The sequence below is a fragment of the Acartia tonsa genome, chromosome 9, assembly GCF_053477335.1.
Source record: "Acartia tonsa isolate MP-2025a chromosome 9, ASM5347733v1, whole genome shotgun sequence".
Taxonomy (NCBI): domain Eukaryota; kingdom Metazoa; phylum Arthropoda; class Copepoda; order Calanoida; family Acartiidae; genus Acartia; species Acartia tonsa.
Window position 1 is genome coordinate 11,246,037 of NC_137268.1, and position 24,296 is coordinate 11,270,332.

At 34.0% G+C, this 24,296-nt stretch overlaps 2 protein-coding genes across 3 annotated transcripts in view; both read right to left on the reverse strand.

The window, feature by feature from the left end:
• LOC145328204 (heterogeneous nuclear ribonucleoprotein H2-like) overlaps positions 1-1,338 on the reverse strand; it is a 15,642-nt gene extending 14,304 nt beyond the window's left edge. Inside the window, exons 1-2 of the mRNA XM_080171800.1 lie at positions 1,224-1,338; positions 297-358 (exon numbers count right to left, since the gene is read on the reverse strand). Of these exons, the coding sequence (XP_080027926.1) occupies positions 297-358; positions 1,224-1,304 (143 nt within the window). The 5' untranslated portion in view covers positions 1,305-1,338. The remainder of the gene's footprint in view (positions 1-296; positions 359-1,223) is intronic.
• LOC145328202 (protein cereblon-like) lies at positions 1,329-23,104 on the reverse strand. Of its 2 annotated transcripts, XM_080171797.1 has the most exons (14): positions 22,804-23,103; positions 22,555-22,694; positions 18,961-19,203; positions 13,575-13,674; positions 13,316-13,382; positions 9,699-9,788; positions 9,268-9,386; positions 8,812-8,911; positions 7,924-8,066; positions 7,527-7,587; positions 3,765-3,893; positions 3,026-3,111; positions 2,565-2,642; positions 1,329-2,114 (listed from the first exon to the last, which is right to left on the reverse strand). In XM_080171797.1, the coding sequence occupies exons 1-14, from the start codon at positions 23,004-23,006 to the stop codon at positions 1,973-1,975; spliced, it is 1,701 nt and encodes a 566-aa protein (XP_080027923.1). In that variant the 5' UTR covers positions 23,007-23,103; the 3' UTR covers positions 1,329-1,972. The 2 variants fall into 2 exon arrangements, with proteins under 2 accessions (XP_080027923.1, XP_080027924.1); XM_080171798.1 differs by lacking the exons at positions 1,329-2,114; positions 2,565-2,642; positions 3,026-3,111; positions 3,765-3,893 and adding an exon at positions 6,912-7,180 and having other exon boundaries at positions 7,530-7,587; positions 22,804-23,104.
• Positions 23,105-24,296: the final 1,192 nt, after the last annotated feature.

The window sequence follows — 24,296 nt, forward strand, 5'->3', positions numbered from 1 at the left end:
ATTTTAAAAATAAGATGAATAGGATAATAAAATCATACAAAACTTTGTTGTCAAAAAAAGTTAAAAATCAGCATGTTTTAAATGAACGTACGGATTTTCTGTTAACGATTATAAAATTGCTGCGATTTCTAAATCATACCTAACTAACAACCATTGTAATAATCATAAAACAAAGTTTGATATTGATAGGACAAATCTAACATGTCTAAATTAACGAAAGAGTTAACAGTTACGGACGGAACGACCCTAATTTTATAATAACTTCGCCTTTAAAAAGTAATCTAGAGTAAACTTACTTGCGTCCTTCTCTGTTCTTGGTAAAAAAGATGCCTTCAGTTCCACCCTTGATACTGCTTGCCTGAAAAGCACAAAAATTAGTAATTTTCTTGTTGATATTAATGACAGAATCATTATGCATGGCAAAACACAGGTTCTTCATTATAGTGAATTGAATAAAAGTTGGAAGGATAAAAACTTTATTTCTCATATTCATTCGAATCCGGTGGATAGGAACCGGTTCTCATCCATACGAAAAAACTATGTCTAGCATCGTATTATATCCAGCTTTCTACGAATATAAAAATGTACAATCAAAAGATTAAAACCAGTTTTTTTAGCCGGTGCCTCCGGCACCTCGGGGCTAAAAAAACTAGTTTTAATCTTTTAATTGTACATTCTATATCCGCGGAAAGCCGTTTATAATACGATGCGAGAAATAACTACTAAAGTATTTAGGTGATTTCTTCAAAGTGCCTTGTTTAACAGAACCCCCAACCACTTATCTTTGAAAAAATTTAACAAAAAAAGGGGGGGGGGGTGTTATTTGTTTGTTTATTACTTAAGGTCAGGTTAGGTTAAGTTTGTTGTGTACCGATTAGCCTTGAATAAAAAAACTATCCACCTTCCCCTATTTTCCATAAAGGGAGGAGTAGGTTGAGCTAAAAATCCGTAAAAGTGTGAGTTTAAAGGCTTGAAAATAATAGTAGAACAATAATATTCACTAAATATGTGTATTTGTTATTGAAAAAAAAACTAGACAAAATTTTTTAAAGTTAACACAAATTTTTATCGTACTACTGTTTTTAACTTTAAACTCACAACCATTACGGATTTTTAGAGCAACCTACTCCTCCATTTGTGAAATAAAGGTGGGGGGGGGGGGGGGGTGAAGGAGCAGTGCTCAAAAAACTTTAAGGAAGAAAGAGTACAAATATTTTTCTTACATTGAAGAAATCCACAATTTGGTCTTCATCAGCGGTGAATGGTAGCCCGCGGACACGAATAACAAATCTTTCCTCGCCCATTTTGCACTAGGTACTAGTAAGGTATCTGAAAGAATATTAAGTACATTTACAAAAAGAAAGGACAAATGTTTTATGACTTAGATTATTAGTAGATTACAAATATATATTATTGCTTGTTATTTTTCAAAAATGAAAAATTGGAAAACATAGGTATCTATTTTTTTCCAACCATTTTTAACCATCTCCTTTAAATTAAACTTTTGAATAACATAATCATGAGGAACATTGGTGTTCTTTTATTATTTAAGTTTAGGCTATATCCTAATCCAGAAAGCCATGTTGGGTTACTGAGATCAGAAATAAAAACCTATGTTGTATATTTTCCAATGGATAAAATTGACAAAAAAAGTAAAAGTTCAGCTAAAACCTTTGAATCAAGTACGCAAGTACTAATTCTACAATTTACACAGATACAAAAATTGTTTATTTTATACATGATACAAATCAAATTAAATTTCTTTACAACAAATAACCGATAATGGTAAATATTCTTTTTTCTATTGTTGTTTGAAGGGTAACATAAGACTTAATTAATATTTAGTTAAAATCCATTTTCTTACTCAAAAGTTGATAAATCATATATTAATGAATTATACTTTACTCAAGAATTTGACTCATGTTAATATGTTCTCTTGTAACTGACTGTTATCTGAAATTAACCACTGAATTTACATGACAAGAGTAGCCATATCGTTAGAGGAATGCTCATCATCCTCACTCTGGTGTTGCGTTGTTGCAAAGTCTCCAGGTAGCTGGTTGGGGTTCACTGATTCTTGGCTGCTGCTACTCAGATCACTGCTGATGGAATTCCTTTACACAATTCAATTATGAATATTTTGTTACATTAATATAATAAGGGGAAGTGTTTAAGTGTAATCGATATATAAGAATAGATATATAACTTAGACTAATACCTGGCCCATGAAGTTAGGACCTTTTTCCTCTGCTGGCAGATTGTTTTCTGCTCTTTTGAAGCGATTTTGATGTGTTTTTATTTCCGACTCTATTGGCTGATATCTAAAGACCCAATTAAATACCGACACAAGGTCCCCATCCCGTGGGTAGTTACATCTAACTCGTGTCCCCTCTTTTCTTTTACTTTAATTTTAGTGCATTGAGGAAGCGGACATTGGGACAGTAAATCAGATTAATTATGTATAACAAAACAACCTTATATTTCATTGGTCCGCATGGAAGAACGAACAACCCCAAAATATACAAATAATATCATGAATTAAACATTGTATATAAAGATCATACCTTGAGAATCCATAAAATCTATCAGGCTTCAAACCCTCTTTGGCAACGGTAAATTTCCATCCAATGTGGCAGTAGCATCTAAAAAGTAATTACCTATGGAGTTTTAAGAAAAGAAAATTAATTTGACTTAATTAACGTTTTTTTCAGTCAATGAGTAGAAATGGGAGTTTGACATCAGATATCGGAATGGATTTATTATTACTTGGATCTTACACCACTCTAATAAAGTGAAACTTGTAGCTTCTAACAACAACAAATAACCCCCCATCCCCTCCCCTCCTACTGGATGATGAACGAACCGACTAATAAGTGATGTCCAAATTTAAAACCTAAATTGACGACAATTTTTCCCTGTCATAATATCCACGTATTTTCTATATCCATTTATTTTAGGGGGTGGAGCTTTTACATACCTATACATGAGAAACACTTGGAGTCACCACAACAAAAATAAAAATTACCTCTTACACTCACAAATGGTCCAGGCATAGCCGGGAAACCAGGAATATTCTGTGGAGGGATGTCCAACCAGTTTCAAATTTTTGGCCTGAGTTGAAATATATATACAGTGAAATTCTTTGATCATGGAAAGAAAACAAAGTAACGGGTTTCATCGTATTTTCACTTTTGTTATTTTATGTTAGGTTGGGTAAATGTTAATAAATCCTCCGAAATAGGCCCCGCAGGGTAAGAGTCCTTTGCAGTGGCTAGAGAATACAACGAAACCCGCTACTTTCTTTTCTTTCCATGGTCCAAATTATTTATTTAAAGTAACTAAATGTGCGTTGGTGTGACATACGTACATATACGTTGTTGCTTACAACCTGTATCAACGTATAATTTTGAATGGAGTTTTTTATTTTCATTTTCCGATTTTTATATAGTACTAAGGGCTGCACCACTTGCATGTAGGATCTCTGCATATGAAGGGGTAGTTAAAGGAGAAAATATAGCTTATAACATCTCATGACTTACCTGTAAAAATTAAATAGTTCCAAAACAACACAGGACCTATGTGAAGCTTCCATAACATGAAGAACTTCAACTACCACCAGTTGATTAGTTTTTGAAATCTTACTGCTTTGTATAATAGGATTGTTAACGGAGATACTTTCATAACCCAAATTTAAGAGAAGCTGCGCTATTAAAATGCCTAATAACATTTATTTAGGCTTATCTTATAGTAGACGTAATATTTACCTTGTATACTGTAAGAGTTTCGTGTATATGACCGCCAGGATTGATGAATGCACCCTGTGGTCCATCAGAACTCATGGAGAATATATCAGATTGATCTGCTAACTCGTTCTTACATCGTTGGCACACCAATCATCATTGCCTTTTAGTTCTCGGCAGAACGTAGGCCATGCACAATGGTTCTCCAATCTTCCTTTTTTTGGGCACGTTTTGAGGCATTGCTGAAAGATGGAATTTTCTTTTCTTTCAGTTCACTTAAGAGTTCCCTCCTCCAGGTTGTTTTTGGTCTACCTGGTTTCCTCTTTCCTACGTGGGGGTTCCAAGTCAAGGCTTGATTGGTTATATCATCATGCCCTTTCCTTAGAGTGTGCCCCAGCCATCTCCATTTTCTCTGTTTTATTGTCAGTTTAATGTCTGACATATCACTGCGCTCTAGAAGCTCAGCATTTGTGATCTTATTTGGCCAAAAGATCTTGTGGATTCTCCTTAGACATTTATTGACATATGTCTGTAGCTTGGAGACCACTGCTGTGTTTAGGAACCAAGTTTCAGCCCCATACAGCAAAACAGAGAGAACATTTGACTTGAACAGTCTTAACTTGGTCTTTATGGAGATGTTGTTGGAATTCCAAATTTTGTTCAGGCTGGCAAAGGCTGTCCTAGATTTGTTAATTCTAGCTTTAACATCTGTTAAAGTGCCTCCAGCTTCATCAATTTTACTTCCAAGATACTCAAAACAATCTACATCCTCAAGAATTTGGTCTCCAATAGTAATTGGTTCTTGGGAATTTGCATTTAATCTGAGTATTTTGGTTTTAGGAACATTTATTTCTAGTCCAACTTTCTTGGAAGTTTCAGCTATCCTGTTAGTCCTTCTTTGCATTTGACTTCTATTGCTTGTTAACAAAGCGATATCATCAGCAAAGTCCAGATCTCCTAAATATTTGGGATTGCCAAATAGCTCCCAACGAATGCCATCATTACTTTCACAGTTCTTCATGATCCAGTCAATGGCAAGGAGGAAAAGGAAGGGAGAAAGAAGGCATCCTTGTCTGACGCCTGTTACAATCTCAAAAAAGGTTGATAGTTTACCTTTATACATTACATTTCCACCTCCTTTATGATAGATAGCTTTAATGATATTGATTATCTTTTCTGGAATGCCATAGTGTCGGCAGATTTTCCAGAGAGATCTTCTGTCTAAAGAATCAAATGCTTTTTTGTAGTCAATGAAGTTTACAAAAAGCTCAGAGTTCCATTCCTTGGATTGCTCTATGATGATTCTTAGAGAGGTTATCTGATCAATAGTGGAACGGTTTGGTCTAAATCCAGCCTGATTAGGTCTTAGCTTTTCATTAACCTTCTTCTTTATTCTATTAAGAAGAATCTTACTAAGGATACGGCCAGGTACTGAAAGGAGCATTATCCCTCTGTAGTTTCCACATTGGGTCAAGTCTCCTTTTTTGGCTAGTATTGAGATATGTCCATTCTTCCAGTCCTCTGGGCATAACTCATCATTCCATATCTTTGTGATCAGAGGTAGGAATGCCTCAGCAGATGTATCTAGGTCTGCTTTTATGACCTCAGCTGGGATGTTATCAGGTCCAGCGGCCTTGTTATTTTTCAAACTTTTAATGGCCTCCTTGATTTCCAATAGATTTGGCGCTCGACAGTCAATGTCAAGTGCATCTGAGGGTGGAATCTCAGTTTCTTCCTCTGGAACTGGAAGATTCAGCAGTTCAGTGAAGTGCTCTGCCCATCTATTTAGAATATCTTCATCAGTTTTAAGGAGTGAGCCATCCTTGTCCCTGATGTGTGATCCTGATTTGTGTACTTTACCTGCAATGCTCTTAGTAATCTCATAGACATCTTTCATTCTATTTTGATTAAAAGCATTTTCTGCTTGCATAGCAAGGTTTTCCAAGTGTTCTTTTTTGTCAATTCTGACACTTCTTTGGATTTCCCTGCTGAGCATTTTATACAGGTCTTTATCTTCTGGAGAGTTTCTGGAGAGTGTCTTTTGTCTTACCTCTCTTCTTTGATCCATGAGATCAATGGATCTTTGAGTGATCCACGGCTTTTGGTTAGCCTTTTTAAAACCTAATTTTTCTTGGCTAGTATCATTATAAACTTTTTTGATACCTTGCCAAATATCTTCAACTCCATCATCCTCTTGAAGAGTCAACAACTCAAATCTGTTCTTTAGAGTGAGCTTAAACTCTTGTAGCTTTTCAGAGTTTTGAAGGGTTGTTAAATTATACTTTTTCCTGGGGTTAGGCTTTGTGTCCTGCTTTTTAAATCTAAGCCGAACTTTAGAAGATAGAAGATAATGGTCTGAATTAACATCAGGTCCTCTTTCAACCCTGACATCAAGGAGAGAACCTTTAAAACGTCTAGATATACAGATGTGATCTATCTGATTAAAGGTTCTTTGATCTGGTGATCTCCAGGTGGCAGTATGAATCTTCTTGTGTTTAAAGATGGTTCCACCAATGACAAGTTTGTTTTCAGTACAAAAACTTACAAGTCTATCACCATTGTCATTTTCCTTGCCATTACTTAAGCCTAGGCCATATCTGCCCATGACTTCTTCTAAATTCTCATTATTACTCCCCACTTGAGCATTGAAATCACCTAGGAGCATGGTCAGGTCCTTTTCTTTATGACCATTCTTAAATACAGAGTCAAGCTGGTCATAAAATTCGTTTTTGACCTCTGTATCTGCTTGTTCTGTAGGAGCATATGCTACTATTATTCTCAGATTGATGTTTTTATCTGAGGATTTGAAGTAAGCCTCCATGATTCTTGGACCATGGGGTTGCCAACTGATCATGGCCTGCTCTGCTTGCTTGGTCAGCATAAGAGCCACCCCTTGGTTATGTCCTAGATCCTCATTCATATGGCCTGAGTAAAGTATTTTCAAGCCAGAATGATGTTTAAACTCTCCATTATTTGTCCACCTTGATTCGGTGATAGCCAGGATATCAACCTTGGCTTTAAGCATTTCTCGGCAAATGTTTTCTGTCTGGCCTGACTGAAACATTGTCCGAACATTCCAGGTGCAAATTTTTGCTGGTCTGCGGGAATTCAGAATCATCCGCCTGACTGGTCCTTTAGCGGTTTCCCAGCCAAACATCATATTGTTGTTTCCAACCTCTACTTCGTTCCCGAGCCCAAAGTTAAATTGGTCTTTACTTTGTGCAGATTGAACGTGAGCAGGTTTTTTCTAGGGAAGGATTGTTAGCCCCACCCAAACCCCCTGAACTGGGGGAAGTGACCAGAATTCAGTCTGGCATCTACCCTAGGACCTTTCCAGCACAGTAGGACTCTTCTGGTGTAGCTCCTAGGATCATTGATGCACGGTGCAGGATGGACGGCGTGCACGTAACTGGTCTCCCATCCCGTTGGCACACCAATACCTATCATAATTATTCTCTTTCAAGAAGCAAATAAAATATTATGATAATTTTAAAATCTTTATCAGTATCGCTTCAAAACCGATAAATATCCGGTGGATTAGAACCTGTTAACTGTTAACCTGAAAAACTATGTATAGCATAGAATTAAATCCAGTTTTCTACGAATATAAAAATTAAACTAGTATTTTTAGCCCGTGCCTTCGAGCCTTAATTCAATAAAGTTGTTAACGATTCTATATCATTTCAGCTCTTTAGTTATCAGAAATGAAGTCGGCATGTTTTTATCATGTTATTTTTAGGGTTCCAATGATATTTAATATTTAAATGACTAATGTGTAGAGTGTAGTACCTGAATAGTTGCTAGTATTCCCAACTCAACTCTTAGTCTTTGGATGTCACTGTTGATCCTTAAACAAATTAAACTTATAACAAGATTCCTTCATGAATTGTTCCCCTATTTTCCTTAGTTTGGTGGATGACGGTTCAATTCTACCCTCAGCATTTCAAAGATGTAATGAAACCCCCGTATTCTCTGGACTTCATAGTCAAATAGAGAGACGCGCCTGATGATGATGAATGAAACCCCCCTGGGTCATAAGTTAGGTTTAATTCAGGAGGGTTGAATAAATTTGGATATTCATAAACCTGATCTGAATAGAATAACCAATTCGGACCAGTAAATATTGAAATATTTTACCTCCGACAAAAAAAAATATACTTTAGATGAAAGAAATTAATCTTACCCTAGAAGACGATATTTCCAGGAGTCTTGGATAGGAAGGTTAGCTGCCAGCCACCAGGAGAGGTCCTGTGGGGATGTCGGGGCTCGGCCAGCTGTGTACCAACCACAGTTTGATAGAGCAGTATGTATACGTTCCACTAGGCTCTAAACATTCACAATTTCAGCAAATAATATTAGGCGTTTTTCCTCTAAGTGCCTTGTTCAGCTTAACCCCCCCCCCCCTTCCCCATTTGAAACAAAATTGAAGTTAAAGGGTGTGTAGTTTATCGTTCGTTTTCTTATTACTTTAGGAAAGGTTAGGTAAGGGAATATTGGTCACTGGGAAAACTGCGGTTAGGACCTTGATAATAAGATCACTAAGACAAAAAAAGGATTTTTTGCATATATATATTTTTAAGTTCGAGATTTGGGATGGGACAATGGATGTAAATTGCCTATTTTGCATTCTGAGTAATAGGGAAAAAGCACCTTATTTAATTTTTATTATTTTTAAGACTTTGGGTAAATAATAGTACAAAATGACGCTACCTCATTGTTTATAAATTCTAGTACATCAGGCTTGATGAAAATAATCAGGAACAGAAATGTTAGGTACCTATCCTTTTGTCGCTAAAGAATGTACATAGGTTTGCAAACAATGGGAAAAGTAGGTTGCGGGTAAAATCCGTAAAGGTGTGTGTTTTAAGGCTTAAAAATAGTAATAGAACGATAATGTTCACTAAATATGTATAGGTATTTCTTATTGAAAAGAACTAGGTACCTATAGACAAATTGTTTCGTAAAAAAATTAACATAATTTTTTATCGTTCTACTCCTTCTGTTTTTAACTTAAACACACAACCTTCACGGATTTTACCCGCAACCTACTTTTCCCTTTGTCTCTTATTACCTTGCTATCATATAGTTTATGTACATGGTATGGAAGGGAGGATAAAGCTTGAATATTTCTTTTCATTGCTTTGTCTCCTAGCCTATCACAGCTTCGTAATCTGAAACAAATTATCATCATAAAAAAAATAATAATTTTTATTTTATTACGAACTAGCAGCTACGCTACTGGAGGTCTCAAGGGGCAGTTTAGGGAATGTGAAGGGAATAGTGTTTTCACTTTCGATTTGAATCTTAAAAAGAAAAAATATCTTTTTTCTTATAATTATGGTTTATTTGTGTTTTTTTATCCTCGTTAAATTGTGGGACATAAATCATATTTATCTCTGCGCTACCTGGTAGGGTCCATTTTCACGATTATCAAACGCACAGCTATGTTTAAAACCATCCTTACACATGATTACATCTGACTTTATGACCTTAATCAATGCAGAGATGGAGCAATTTTTAGTTTTACCTGGATGAATTGAAAGGATTTGACAGGATAACTTCAGGTAACATTGTGACTAGACCCATCCTAACACCAGAAGCATCGGTATGGGCGGATTGCAGACGAAATCTTTGTCGTCCTTTGGCCTAAACATTTACAGGTAAAACAACAAAGTAATATAAATCGTATAAAAGATAAAGCTAAGTTTTAATAGCGCGGCATTTAAAAGGAAATACAACAGGTAGTTATAGCAACTTTGTATTTCGCTTTTTCTGTCCTTCTGCCCTAAATGAGATATGTGGTTTACTTTTCTGCTAACTGAGATTGAGGAGTGATTTTTTCCCAATGAGGATCTACTCTATAAATCACTTGGTTCGTTTTTTAATAATGTTCTGGAAGACTGTATATATTTTTTAAGGCTAATAATACTCCAGAGAAAATGCAGAAAACTTTCCTACCTTAACTTTAAAGCCTAGAGTATCAGTGGCAGGGTCTCCTTGATCTAACTCATAATATTCAAATATCTCAGCTGTGGTACCTATACATCCCTGAAAATCAAATGGTATTAAATTGCTTTTGTAGGTGATAATAAAAAGAATAAACTTAAAGATAAAAATTTCCTGACAGCCTAGCTAATTAATTTGAAAGGACTACTTAAAAAGAGTGAAAATAATATGATCTTATGAACTGTCTTGGCACGCAAACGGGTCTTTGTCTTAACTGCTTGGCAAAATTTTTGAAAATTATTACTTGCTATTCTGATCTTGAGGTGATCGCATCAATCAAAATTGTTACTATTGTGTGATTTATGTAATGATTTATCTAATAATTTTATTCTGATTGCAGTATTTCGGTTTCAAGGCTATTGCGATAATAAAGGGGGGGGGGGGGGGGGGTTTAATGCAACCATCTCGTAATCAATGATTAAATGGCACTTAGAATTCGAATTTCGATCTGAAATTTTGCATGAATAATCCTTGGATAGTCTATTTTCCCTAAATCGAACAAAAAGTTTGAAAAGTAACGGCTGGCGGCTCAGCCGACTTGCCATTTTTAGGATATCTTAAAGGCAAATTAGTCACGAAACCTATTTCCACATAATACATTTTGTGGCTCAAAAACCTTATCAAACGGTTATAGCCGGTAGATGTTGGTACTAGAAATATAAAAAATGGTTATTGCTATCATTTAACATGAATTAAACCAAAAATATGTTTTAAAAAGTTGATTCCTACGTAATTAATGATGAATTTGCCCTGAAAATAGGCAAAAAAAACGGCTGAGCCGCCAGTCGTTACTTTTCCAACTTTTTTTTCGATTTAGGGAAAATAGACCTACCAAGGATTACTCATTAGGGTGGGCCCATTTCCCCCTTTTTTTAGATTTTACTATTATCATAAGTTGTGGAAGTCATATATATGTATGATAAGCCCCATTCAAGTTTCAAAAGTGACTTGGCTCTTATAGCTGCCGGCGCGCGGGGGGTATAAAAAGTGCCCACCCCCTTATAAAACCAAAAATTTATATTCCTTCAAATACAGGCATGTTGCATATCAAAATGACCGAATTGAAATGCTGATTACGAATCTGAAAACCATTTTGAAAAATATTGCTCCTAGTTCGAATAAGATCTCATAATTACCTAAAAACAGCTGATTTGGTCGAAATTGTTCATTTTGGTAGGTTACTTGAAAATCATTTCAGACTTCTGTGAGCTGAGATCTGAAAAAAGTGTTACCAAGGCCCCATTGAAGGATTGAAACCATGAAGCTCGAAAAGTCCATCTTTCAACCTGCCTGCTGGCACAGGTGCTCTTATCCCGCTAGAGTTGGGCTAGAATGGTGTTTAAGGTGTTTGAAAAAGGTCTTATTGTGAGTAGGAGAAAACATTAAAGGATGCCTAGTCTAAAATTCGTACCCTGAAGAAAGGTAACCAAAAAAAATTTCTATGTTTCATCTTTGCCTTCAAAATCCAAGTTTTGACTTTGCCAGGTCTGCCTAGAGAGCTAAAGACAGTAGATAAATCTTTGTTGTTAATGTGTCTATAGAGAGCTTTTATCATAACAAAGAGAAAACTTTAAGGACTGAAAGTCTATTTCTCACCCAGCTTACACCAGAAGGGCAAAAGTCTTGCAAAAATTAGGGTCGGTCCGACTGTCCATGTTTCCAAGACAGTTAATTTAGACATAATGATTCATATAACAGTAAAGTATGATTTTGGAAGCATAGCAACTCTATAAACCAAATGTTACCAAAATATCCGTATATCCATTTTTATATGATGTAAATATCCTTTTCATCTGATTTTTCGAATACTGATTCCTATTACAACAAGGTACAATTATATAAGTTTAAACATGTCTATAATCAAGTTCTAAAAATTTAAGTTTGTCCTTAAACAATAATTTGCCATTTTCGGGGTTTTTTTTTGTAAGAATTGCTGTAAAACGGTTCAAAATTGAAATATCTTTAAAAAGGAATACAGATACTAATGGATAAATGTCTTAGTACATACTAACTGATATACTCTATCTCTTACAGGGAGGTCATACCATATCGCCAAGTCAAGTCATTAGAGGGTCAGTTTTATTGGTCTTAGGTAAACTATCTGACCCAGCATATTACCCTGACAACAAAAACACCTTTGGAAGTGATTTGGACACCTAGAACTGATTCTATGGCCAATATACTAACCCAATAATAAAATCCAAAAATCTTAAAATATTTTCAGTTCTCAACTTTTATGCCACCTTTCATGTCGTTTCAGAATATATGTTCAAATGGTACCTCCTAGTAGAATCCAATGCCATTACTAAAATGCTAAAACATTTTTCTAGCTCATCTGTGGCCAATTTTAGAGTTATTGTCTTAAAAACTAGGTTGAAACTTCGATGTTTTTCAGTTCTCGATACATGACTTTAGAGTACAAAGGGATCCTTGGTTTGACAAATTTTTCAGATCTCAGACCACAGATGGGCCAGAAAGGCGTTCTATATCTTTTTAGAAATGGCAAGGCAAATGAAAGGCAGTTACCGTTTGAACTTATGGTCTAAAATGACAAACCGGTGCCCTTAGGACAGCCTAAAGACCGGTAACCGATAACCTTAATGTTCAGGTTTAAAGATTCATTCTTCGCGTATTTTCGAAAAATCTTGATTTTACCTTCTACCACTTAGAATCAAGATAGAACCAAAAAAATTCATAGTATTGCTTATTTTTATGTATAGAACAGGTATTTAAACCGCGACCAAAATTTTTTTTTTTTGAAATTACCTAGCGCCCATTGTTTTTGGAATAAAAAACCTCTTTCAAGTTTCACAGGTTTTTATACTGGCCCAGTAACCCTTGCCAATGTCTACTAATGTGAAATTCCAAAATCGACCCACCCTATTACTCATGAAAAATTTCAGATCGAAATTCGAATTCTAAGTGCCATTTAATCATTGATTACGAGATAGTTGCATTAAAAAACCCCCCCTTATGTATAGATTATTTACTTGTTTTTTGATTGATTAGATATTATCAGATCAGTAAGTCACCAAAGCTAATCAGAGCAGGGGGGCACCGTAGCTCTGTGGTAACACACTGAGTTACGGTGATAAGAATTCGAGTTCAAACCCACTCGTGTTGCAATCACAACATGTTGTCTCAAATTCTCTGATGTGGATTCACGCAACCTCCCCCAGTTGCGATGTAAGGGAGATTGTTAGGTAGTTTGGAAGCCTAATAATCATGTGTAAAATAGCAACACATCCCTTAATTCCAGGCTCCTCTGAGGAGAGTGTCATTCATTACGGTGACTTAATCTGGAACACCTGCCATACTCAAAAATCGGCGAGGGTGAGGTAATAACGAGGAGCTCTCATGAGACAGCGTGTCAAGTCATACTTGAATGTGGAGCTTGAGCTGGCCCTGGTGGCTATACAAAAGTGTCTCAACATACTCCAGGAGTCTTAGATCCAAACTCTAAGAAACTATGGCTAATCAAACAAAAAGAGCTTTGGATCTGACATGAAATTATTATCAATCTTAAAGAATCTTACAAAAGCGGAATAATAAATGGTAAATATTAATACCTTTACATTAGGCTGGTCTTTAGGTACACTAACCATTCCAAACGTTTTCTTTCCGGCCAAAGCATTCCTTAACATAGGTTAATCAAATTAAAAAATTGAAGAATCTTTCCGCGCATCAATGTTTTATAATGGCTAATGACTTAGTGAAATTCTATCCTTTATCATATTAATAATATCTCATTTAATCAAAAAAGATGGACAGACCCGTGTTATTTATTGAGTGGCTGCGCCACCATAAGAAAACAAATCAACTATTTACCTGACCATAGTAATAGATGGAGGATCAAATAGAGTTAGTGGAAATATTTGTCCAGGCATCAGAACAAAGTGGGGGTAGTGGATTAGTGGCAGGGAAAGAACCTTCAAGAAAAAATATGGATTTTAAATTTAAGATTTTCAAACAAAAGAACATCTGAAGATAAAAGAGATATAACATACCGGATCATATGAAGGAAATGAAGTCATTCCTAAAAAGGACAGAAATTCCCTTCCAAAAAGGACAGAAATCATCTTCCTTTTTCTCAGATATCTCAAATATGGACAAAAATCACTCTCCTTTTTCTCACATATCTGAAAAAGAGGATAAAAATCACCTTCCTAAATCTCACTTAATCTTCCTAATTCTAAGAAAATTAACCCAATACCTCTAAGTTCTTCCTTATTCTCAGATAGCCTACCTTATTCTAAGAAATTCTTCCTTATTCTAATAAGATCTACCTTATTCTAAGAAATACTTCCTAATTCTATGACAATCTACCCTATTCTAAGACATTCTTCCTTATTCTAAGAAATTCTTCCTAATTCTATGAAAATCTACCTTATTATAAGACATTCTTCCTTATTCTAAGAAAATCTACCTTATTCTAAGACATTCTTCCTTATTCTAAGAAATTCTTAGTTATTCTAATAAGATCTACCTTATTCTAAGAAATACTTCCTAATTCTATGAAAATCTACCATATTATAAGACATTCTTCCTTATTCTAAGAAAATCTACCTTATTCTAAGACATTCTTCCTAATTCTATGAAAATCTATCTTATTCTAAGACATTCTTCCTTATTCTAAGAAAATCTACCTTATTCTAAGACATTCTTCCTTATTCTAAGAAAATCTACCTTATTCTAAGACATTCTTCCTTATTCTAAGAAAATCTCTTCCTAAATCTCACTTAATCTTCCTAATTATAAGAAAATTAAAACATTACCTCCTAGTTCTTCCTTATTCTCAGATAGCCTACCTTATTCTAAGAAATTCTTCCTTATTCTAATAAGATCTACCTTATTCTAAGAAATACTTCCTAATTCTATGAAAATCTACCTTATTATAAGACATTCTTCCTTATTCTAAGAAAATCTACCTTATTCCCTCAAAGTCTTCCTTCTCATCACATATCCTTCCTTTGTCTCAGATAATTTAGCTAATTCTTGCTAATTAGACCAACCATTCCTGGGATCTTAAGCTTCAGACAGAAAAACCTTACTATTTTCTTCATATTCTACCAGGAGATAAGAACAGTGCTGTGTTGCAATAATTTTATGTAGATCAGATTTTTTTCATCCAAATAAAAAAGCTAGCTTTTTTTAAGAGTGAAAAATAAGAATGTTTTTAATTTAATGACAAACTAGCCCCTAGAGACCTCTTTAATTTTAGTGGGTTTTAATTTTTTTTTTTTTGGGGGGGGGGAGATTTTTCCTAGGGGAGATATCTCTTTAGAATGTGTTAGTACTCTCCCCCAAAATAGCTATAAACCTTCCTTTGTCTTATAAGAAGCTAAACAGTAATGAAGAACCATACTGCTTCTATATATAATATTAAAAAAATATTCTTATAAAAAAGATAGCTTTTAGAAATTAGAAAAAAAAACGTCCGTCAGCTTGGCTAGCCTGGACAAGAATTTGACGCAGCACGGCGGCCTACATGGTAAGGGAGGGCGTGTATTTTTCAAGAACGAACACAAACCCACAGACATACATTTAAAATAAGACCATAGACTATGTATATTTAGAATTTAAAGAATTTTAATGGATAATTAATTTTTTTGTTTTGTTGGGGGGGGGGGGGGGTGACCATACTCATCCCCACATTTTTCATTTCTGTTTTTTTTATTTTAAATTAAAAATTTTTGTAAAGGAGTAATATTTTTCAAGGTGGGTGGTGGTACCCTTCTTAAAATAGCTATAAACCTTCTCAGGATCTATGAGAAGCTAAAGTGTAAAAGTGAACCATATCGGTTCAGCGGTATCTAATTATTTTAAAAAAAACTTTTATATTACATATTCTATATTTATAAATTGTCTTTGATATGTTGTCCTTGTCCCATGCCGAAACAGAGAAATCAACCTATAATCAGGAATTAAGAGGGATAGGACAATGGATGATAAATCAATTTACTTAATTAATTAAATAAAAAGTCTCTAAAGTTGTTGAGCCCATAAATAAGAAATTGTTAAAATAAAACTTAGTGTACTATGTAATAATCCAGGGAGGGAGTGAATATTGAGCTGTTTATTACACTGCACTGGTCCCCAAAGTTTTATAATAACGTTTTCTTATTCAGTGACTTAAAACTTTTATTGAATTTTATTGGTTTGTACATTAAAATGAGTGTCCTGTCCATTAACGATTCAATTCAACCACTAATTATAACTTACATATGGATAATTTTATGTTTAATCAGTGAGGATTTACATCAACTTATCGGCAATTGTCTTATCCCTTAGATCCCTGTTAATAGTAAACGATTCAACCACCAATTATAACTTACAGAAGGGATAATTTTATGTTTAATCATTGAGGATTTACATCAACTTATCGCCAATTGTCTTATCCCTTTAGATCCGTGTTAATAGTACATTAACGGAATGAATGAATAATAATAGAACATATGGGATGACCAACATCAGAGCTAAAGAATTGTTGATTTTCGGATAATTTTACAATTAAAAATATATGTTCAAAAGATATAAAGGATTATGAATTTTCTTAATATTCATATTACTTACTACCAAAAAATAAAATATTTCTTAATATCAAAACTTTTTGTATTTAGATTTTAGTATTGGTCTTTACAAGCAACAATTTTGGGTCGGGTTGGGTCATTTTTTATAAGGATGGTTCGATTTTTAAAGTTATAAGTACCCTATCTTAATGACATAAAGTTACATAGAAAAGTTGTCGCCAAATTAAGTTGCTAACCTGTTTATTGGTCAGTTTATTCACCATAAAGAAGGAAAAGAGATAGGGTAAAGGGGAGAGGGGATAGATAATGTTTTAACCATCTACAACAATGATATTTTAAGAGGATACAAAATTATGGTTCATCATCCAATTAATTTTATATTGATTCACATGGATACTATCACAGGAGAAAATTTTTAGTCAGTTTAGGTTGCAATTTCCCTTCGATTTTATTTGGTGGGCCATTTTCCAGTAGGAAGGGAGGGAATAGGGTAAAGGAATTGGGTGGAAAAGATCGTTATTTTAGCCCGCAAGAGAGTTCACTCTATTATAGAACATGAAAATCTTGTGTAAGATCTAAGTAATAATAAATCCATTGTGGTGAATTCAAAATTGAAAAAAAAACATTGAAAATTGACCCACTCTAATCTTCATAGGATATATTGCGCAATCGCAAGGGGAGTTATGTGTCAATTTTTTTTCTTATTTTGAAAAGCTAGCTTTTACACAAGAACATATATTTTACTATCCTTACAATAAAAGTAACAGGATCTGTGTCTGTTTATCTGTGTGTATATCTTGTTAACTTCTAAACCAAATATTTTTTAAAAATTTAAAAATTAGGAAACCCACTAGGGGCATAGCAGCTAGTTTTTCAATAAATTAAGAAGCATTTTTATTTTTTGCTCTTATAAAAAGCTATCTTTTTTATTTGGATGAAAAAAATCTGACCTAGATAAAATCAAAATTATTGCCATCCTGTTCTCATCTCCTGGTAGAATATGAGGAAAATAGTAAGGTTTTTCTGTCTGAAGCTTAAGATCCCAGGAATGGTTGGTCTAATTAGCAAGAATTAGCTAAATTATCTGAGACAAAGGAAGGATATGTGATGAGAAGGAAGACTTAGAGGGAATAAGGTAGATTTTCTTAGAATAAGGAAGAATATCTTATAATAAGGTAGATTTTCTTAGAATAAGGAAGAATATCTTAGAATAAGGTAGAATGTGGGGGAACAAGGTAGATTTTCTTAGAATAAGGTAGAATGTGGGAGAACAAAGTAGATTTTCTTAGAATAAGGAAAAATTTCTTAGAATAAGGTAGAATGTGGGGGAACAAGGTAGATTTACTTAGAATAAGGAAGAATATCTTAGAATAAGGTAGAATGTGGAGAAACAAGGTAGATTTTCTAAGAATAAGGAAGAATTTCTTAGAATAAGGTAGAATTTCTTAGAATAAGAAAGAATTTGGGGAAATAAGGTAGATTTACTTAGAATAAGGAAGAATATCTTAAAATAAGGTAGAATGTGGGGGAACAAGGTAGATTTTCTTAGAATAAGGAAGAATTTCTTAGAATAAGGTAGAATTTCTTAGAATAAGAAAGAATTTGGGGGAATAAGGTAGATTTACTCAGAATAAGGAAGAGTATCTTAGAATAAGAAAGAATTTGGGGAAATAAGGAAGATTTACTTAGAATAAGGAAGAATATCTTAGAATAAGGTAGAATGTGAGGGAACAAGGTAGATTTTCTTAGAATAAGGAAGAATTTCTTAGAATAAGCTAGAATTTCTTAGAATAAGAAAGAATTTGGGGGAATAAGGTAGATTTATTAAACATGGTTGTAATAGTGAGGAAAAGGAAGAATTTCTAAGAGCTAGGAAGAATTTGTAAGATGGTGGACAGAGGTCACCTTCCTTTAGTGAGAATTTGTAAGATAGTGGACAGAAATCACCTTCCTTACTGAGAATTTGTAAGAAAAAGGAAAGGAAATAGCCTTCCTATACCCAAGGAAGGCAATTTCTGTCCTTTTAAGGAATGACTTCATTTCCTTCATATGATCCAACATACCTACTATTAGTAGGTCATTGAAAGGTAAATTAACATGTGTAACTTAAAAGTTAGGGTTGGCAATCCGTCTAATTTTTTAACCGGATTTGGATTGTTACAAGAATCCATCCAAAAATAAAACGGATTATCTGCGGATTCCGGATTCTAGCAATATTTTAAAAGGCTTTAAAAAAATAAATTAGGGGATTAAATTATACTGGTTAATGGGTAGAATCTAAAGCTGTGTTTTCTCATATTTTCTGATATCTCCACTTGGTGGTGTAGGTGAGAGAGATGGGGGGGGGGGGGGGGGTAAGCTTTGCCTTCAAAGAGGGGAGGGGGAAGAAAAAACTCAAGAATCCGAATCCGCTATAAAAAACTAATTCAAAGAGGGGAGGGGGAAGAAAAAACTCAAGAATCCGAATCCACTATAAAAAACTAATTCTGGATTCGGATTCCAAAATTGGGCGGATTCGGATTGCCAACACTACTTAAAATACAAGAGATTCGGATTGCCAACACTACTTAAAATACAAGAATCTTATTTTCTTAGTTAAAAAATAAGTCGTTAAGGTTGTAATTAGAAGAGCACAAAGTTAACTTGTGAGTATACCTAAATATAATTTGAAATACATATTTATTCCTCGTTATCATCAAAGAATGTCCTGCCATGGACTTCGCCTAACGTTCCCAGGTACAAATGCTGACCGGGCAGCTGTCGGTCAAAATTTTCAGCTTGATCTCCTATGGCGGCGCGCGGGTCTACCTGGCTGGCCGCGTCATCAGAATCATCGCGACGGTTGCTAAAATTTCGAAACACCTGTAGGATGCGGGGAATCAATCGAACACCTCCTTGACGGGAATTATTCACTGGTTCTTCATCCTCTAAAAATATTTTTTTATGAAAAAAATAGTAAATGTTAAAAATCCAATTAATTGGTAAATAATTTTATTATAATTTAAAACTGAAATGCATAAGAATGGATAAGAAGTAAATTGCAATGCAGACCACATGGCAGCATTACCCTGTCCCGGATTTGAGAAATTTTGTTAAAATTTTTGTCCCCAGCCAAAATATGGTTGATTTATGCATAAAAATGACCCATGCAAAATATTTTTTCTGTAATGCAAAAATTGCGACGGTACAAGAACTGCAAAGTTTTTAAAATCTGCAAAAAACCCTGTTTTTATGCCATTTTTGGGGCTTTTGTACCATCCCAATTTTAAAGATTTTTACAAAATTTCAATTCAAGTATGTTGATATAAACCTGAAATTTACCAAAAAAAATGGGGGCAGTCTCAATTATAACATATGAAGGTGTAGCAAGTAATCTTCCAAATACAAAATTGTCAAATTGCATACATATATAATAGGGTTGGGCTGGAAACTTTTTTGGACGGATATTGGATATCTGGCTGATTTATAATGCCGGATATCCGACATCTGGCCAGATATCTAGCAAATATCTGGTAATTTGGCCGGATATCTGGTTGTTCGGCCGGATATCCGGTAATTTGCCGGATACCAAATATGTTGCATTATAAATCATCCGGCGAAAAAAGTATCCGGCATACCTCTATTATATAAGTATGAAATTTGTTTGATACACAAAACTATCCCTTCTGTAGATTAAACTTAGCGGTTGAAACGTTTATACACTTAACTTAATAAACCAACCAATCAAAATTCAATAAAATTCTCAAAAGTTGTTAACCTAATGAATTAGAAAAACAATTATAAAACTTTGGGGACAAGTGAAATAAACAGTCCAATTTCCCCTCCCTCTCTGAATTATACCAGAGTGTACCAAAAGGAGGCAGAGCACAATGGGCTGTTCATTACACTAGTCCCTGAAGTTTTAAAAACTTTTTCATTTGTTTGCTCAACAACTTTTTAGATTGTTTAAAATTTTAATTGGTTTAATAAGACGTTCCAACCATCTATTGTAATCAACAGAAAGGGTAAGTTTGTGTATAATCATGGGGTATACACGTCCATTTATCAGCCATTGTCTTCTCTATCTAGATCCCTGTACCCAAAGTCTAATAATAACTTGAACACTTATATTTTTATTACATAACAAGAAATAACATGTTATTCAAGAATCTAAAGGGATAAGACAATAAATTGATGTACATCCCCAATAATGATACAAAAAATTATCCCTTCTGTAGATTAAGACTAGAAGTTGAAACTTTTAAACACTTAACTTAATAAATCAACCAAATAAAATTTACTGAATTTCCCCAATGTTTTAACCCAAATATAAGAATAATAACTAGGGAGGGAGTGGACAGAGGGCTGTTTAATACACTAGTCCCGGAAGGTTTATAATAACATTTTTTTATTTCTTGGCTCAACAACTTTGGAGACTTTTATTGAATTTTAATTGGTTGGTTCATTAGGTTTAGTGATCAAACGTTTCAACCACTATGTAATCAACAAAAAAAGGATCAGTTTGTGTATTATCATGGGATATACAAATAAATTTATCAGCCATTGTCTTATCCCTCTAGATCCCTGTACCCAAAGTCTAATAATAACTAGAACACTCATTTTTATTACATAACAAGAAATAACATGTTACTGAAGGATCTAAGGGATAAGACTATGGCTAATGAATTGATGTACATCCCCATTAATAATACACCAAATTAACCCTTCTGTAGATTAAAATTAGTGGTAGAAACGATTGAACACTCAAATTAATAAACCAATCCATCAAAATTTATTGAAAGTCCCCAAAGTTATTAAGTCAACGAATAAGAAAAGGTTATTTTCAAACTTTTGGGACTAGTGTATTAAACGGCCTATTTTGTCCAACCTATTTCTGATACTTATTGAATGAACTCCGTAAAGGTTAGCTCATTAATTTAATCTAAGCAAGTTGAAATTTTTTGATTGAAAACTTTGGTTGATGATTCCTGTAACAATAAGGGTTTAGAAAGTGTAGCAACTCTGCAATCAATACTTCTGCTTTATAGCTTTAGTGTTTGATATATTGAAGACATAAGTTTAATGCAAATTATTGCCAGTTTCCCAAGTGCCAAGTCGAGCACATCTCCCGACCTTGAAAAAAGGAAGGGATACTTTCTAGTTTGTTTCTTAATTATATAAGGTCAGGTTAGGATAGTTACCCTTGCAAGTTGATATAAGAAGGGAGGGGTTGTCAGTGATCAAAAGACACTTTGAGGGAAATCACCGAACATCTTTTATAAGCTAAGACATCTTTTTCCAAAATTAACAGAGATAAACAATGAATAATGACACATAAAAAGATAATATTAAAAATTATCTAATTTTCACAAGAAGAGCTTCTCCATAGTACTTTCTAGCGGTAACGCCCCTAAAGGACTCTTGGGCACCTGAGAGAAGGACTGATCCTCTAATTTTATTTAAGTGGTAATAACTGAAACATTCCCTGGATCTATCAGAAACTTTACTGTAAAGAAGAAACAATTGCATACATATATAATAGGGTTGGGCCGATACTTTTTTGGCTGGATACCGGATATCCGGTTGACAGATAATCGTTATATGGCAAATTACTGGATATCTGGCCGAATAAAAGAACATCGGCCGAATAACCGGATATCTGGCCGAATGACCGGATATCAGGCCAAATAACCGGATATCCGGTCGAATAACTGGATATCCAGCCAAATAACATATATTTGCCGGATATCCGGCATTATAAATCAGCCAGATATCCAGTATCCGTCCAAAAAAGTATCCGGCCCAATCCTATTATATATGTATGCAATTTGACAATTTTGTATTTGGAAGATTACTTGCTACACCTTCATATGTTATAATTGAGACTGCCCCCATTTTTTTTTGGTAAATTTCAGGCATATATCAACACATGTGAATTGAAATTTTGTAAAAATCTTTAAAATTGGGATGGTACAAAAGCCCCAAAAATGGCATAAAAACAGGGTTTTTTGCAGATTTTAAAAACTTTGCAGTGCTTGTACCGTCGCAATTTTTGCATTACAGAAAAAATATTTTGCATGGGTCATTTTTATGCATAAATCAACAATATTTTGGCTGGGGGCAAAAATTTTAACAAAATTTCTCAAATCCGGGACGGGGTAGGCAGCATATACCAACTTTTGTCCTATGATCAAAATACTTTAAGATAATATAAGGTAGTTAAAAGTTTTCATATTTAATGATTCATTCATTATCTAGACAATAAAATGAAAACCTACTGCAGAAATATTAAAACTTACCGAAGTCACTAGGAAGAAAAGGTCCATCGTCAAGTATTCTGTGTGGTCTATCCTCATAATTGCTGCTACTGCTTTCCTCGTAAAGCTGTTGGCCATCAACACTGTCTTCATCCGTTTCAATGTTGTTGTCAGCTTCTACTCTAAAAACAATAAAGTAGCGTTAATTTCATTTTTAATTTACCATGAAGTTTTCAAGATATAGCAATGTTTAATAATAAGTTTGTTGAAATTCGTCATTTTGGGCCTTACCCGTCTGATTCAGAAGAATGTTCAGATACCAAATATATTTCCTCCTCGTCCGTCATCAGATCATTTTCCATTGGCACTTGTTGTTGCTGCGCCACTGAGCGCAAGGCTGGTACATGTTCAATTTGCAGCTCAGCGAGGTCCTGGTCCGTCAATTCGTTATCTTCATGATCAGTCAATTCATGTTCTATCTCCCCTGGATCCATTTTTAATTATCAAATTCATCCATCAAGAATTTGATACGAGTATTATTTTAGACAAAAAATCTGAAGATCAAGTTTTTTGGATTCATTTAGACTTTAATGATGTGAAGTTTTTATATTTTAGATCTAAATACCAGCGCGCATATATTCTGCCATTAGAAGCGAAGCTTTTCTTCAATAAGGGTCCATCGACATTAATTTCAGCATGGTAGAATCTTCTTATCGATTTCCTTGTCAAATCGATTTAAAAAGTCTTTGTTTTTAAGTTGTATGTTTATTGTTTAATCATTAATTAAGTACGTACCAGGATTTTTTAATTGAGATTTAATTCTTATTACACTTCACAATTTTTTATATGGTAATTATCTTAATCACCTGATTAACGCCGATATGTGAAGCATCTCGAGTACAAAATCTTGAAATGTAAGTAAGTCCATATCATGCTCCCCGTGTTTTTGTAATTTTGGGATCGATTTGTGAAGAATTTTTATACAATATAAACTCGATCGATCGTGATGTTGAATATGAATTGCATTGTACTCATTTTCGTTTGCCTGACGATCTTAGTTGACGAGCTTGGCTTTTAAGGCTGTTGTCATCGTTGTAAATAAAATAATATTGAATACATATTGATAAATGTAATATATTGTAACTTTGAGATGTGTATTTTCGGCATATTGTTTTTACATGGCACAAGGGACAGAAAATACTTAAACAATCTTTCCCAATTTATTTCATAAAAAAAATGTTTTAAATTTTCACATTACAGTGCATCGTAGCAATTTAATTTTAAAGAATATTAATTAAAGATAAATGTGGAATGTTTTTTTAAGGAATCATTATTGATTTAAAATACCTATGGGCTATCAAAAAGGGAACTTTTAACGCAGAGAAATAGTGTCCTCCCCTGAAAACGTTTTAGCCGCGTCGTTTTTACTATTTTTAAATGTCGTTGTTTTTTTTTTAAAAAAAGCTACAATATTCTCCTGTTGAAGTTTCCTTTCTATGACAATTGTACTTTTTAGGATTTACCGAGTAGCTGTATTATTTTATCTGACGTTTTTATTACAAAACAATTTATATTTGATATTTTAAGTTTTAGTGATTCATTTACAATATGATTATGCAGCATATAAAATCAAATAAAAATGATAATTTTTAGGGCACACTCTATTCAACTTGGTAATTTTTAAGAAATGTTTAGTTTGGATTTTTTACTATTCTATTGAAACAATTGATTATGCATATGCAAGCTTTGTTGCTAGTCGTTGTCCAAGGGGAGAAAATGTGAAT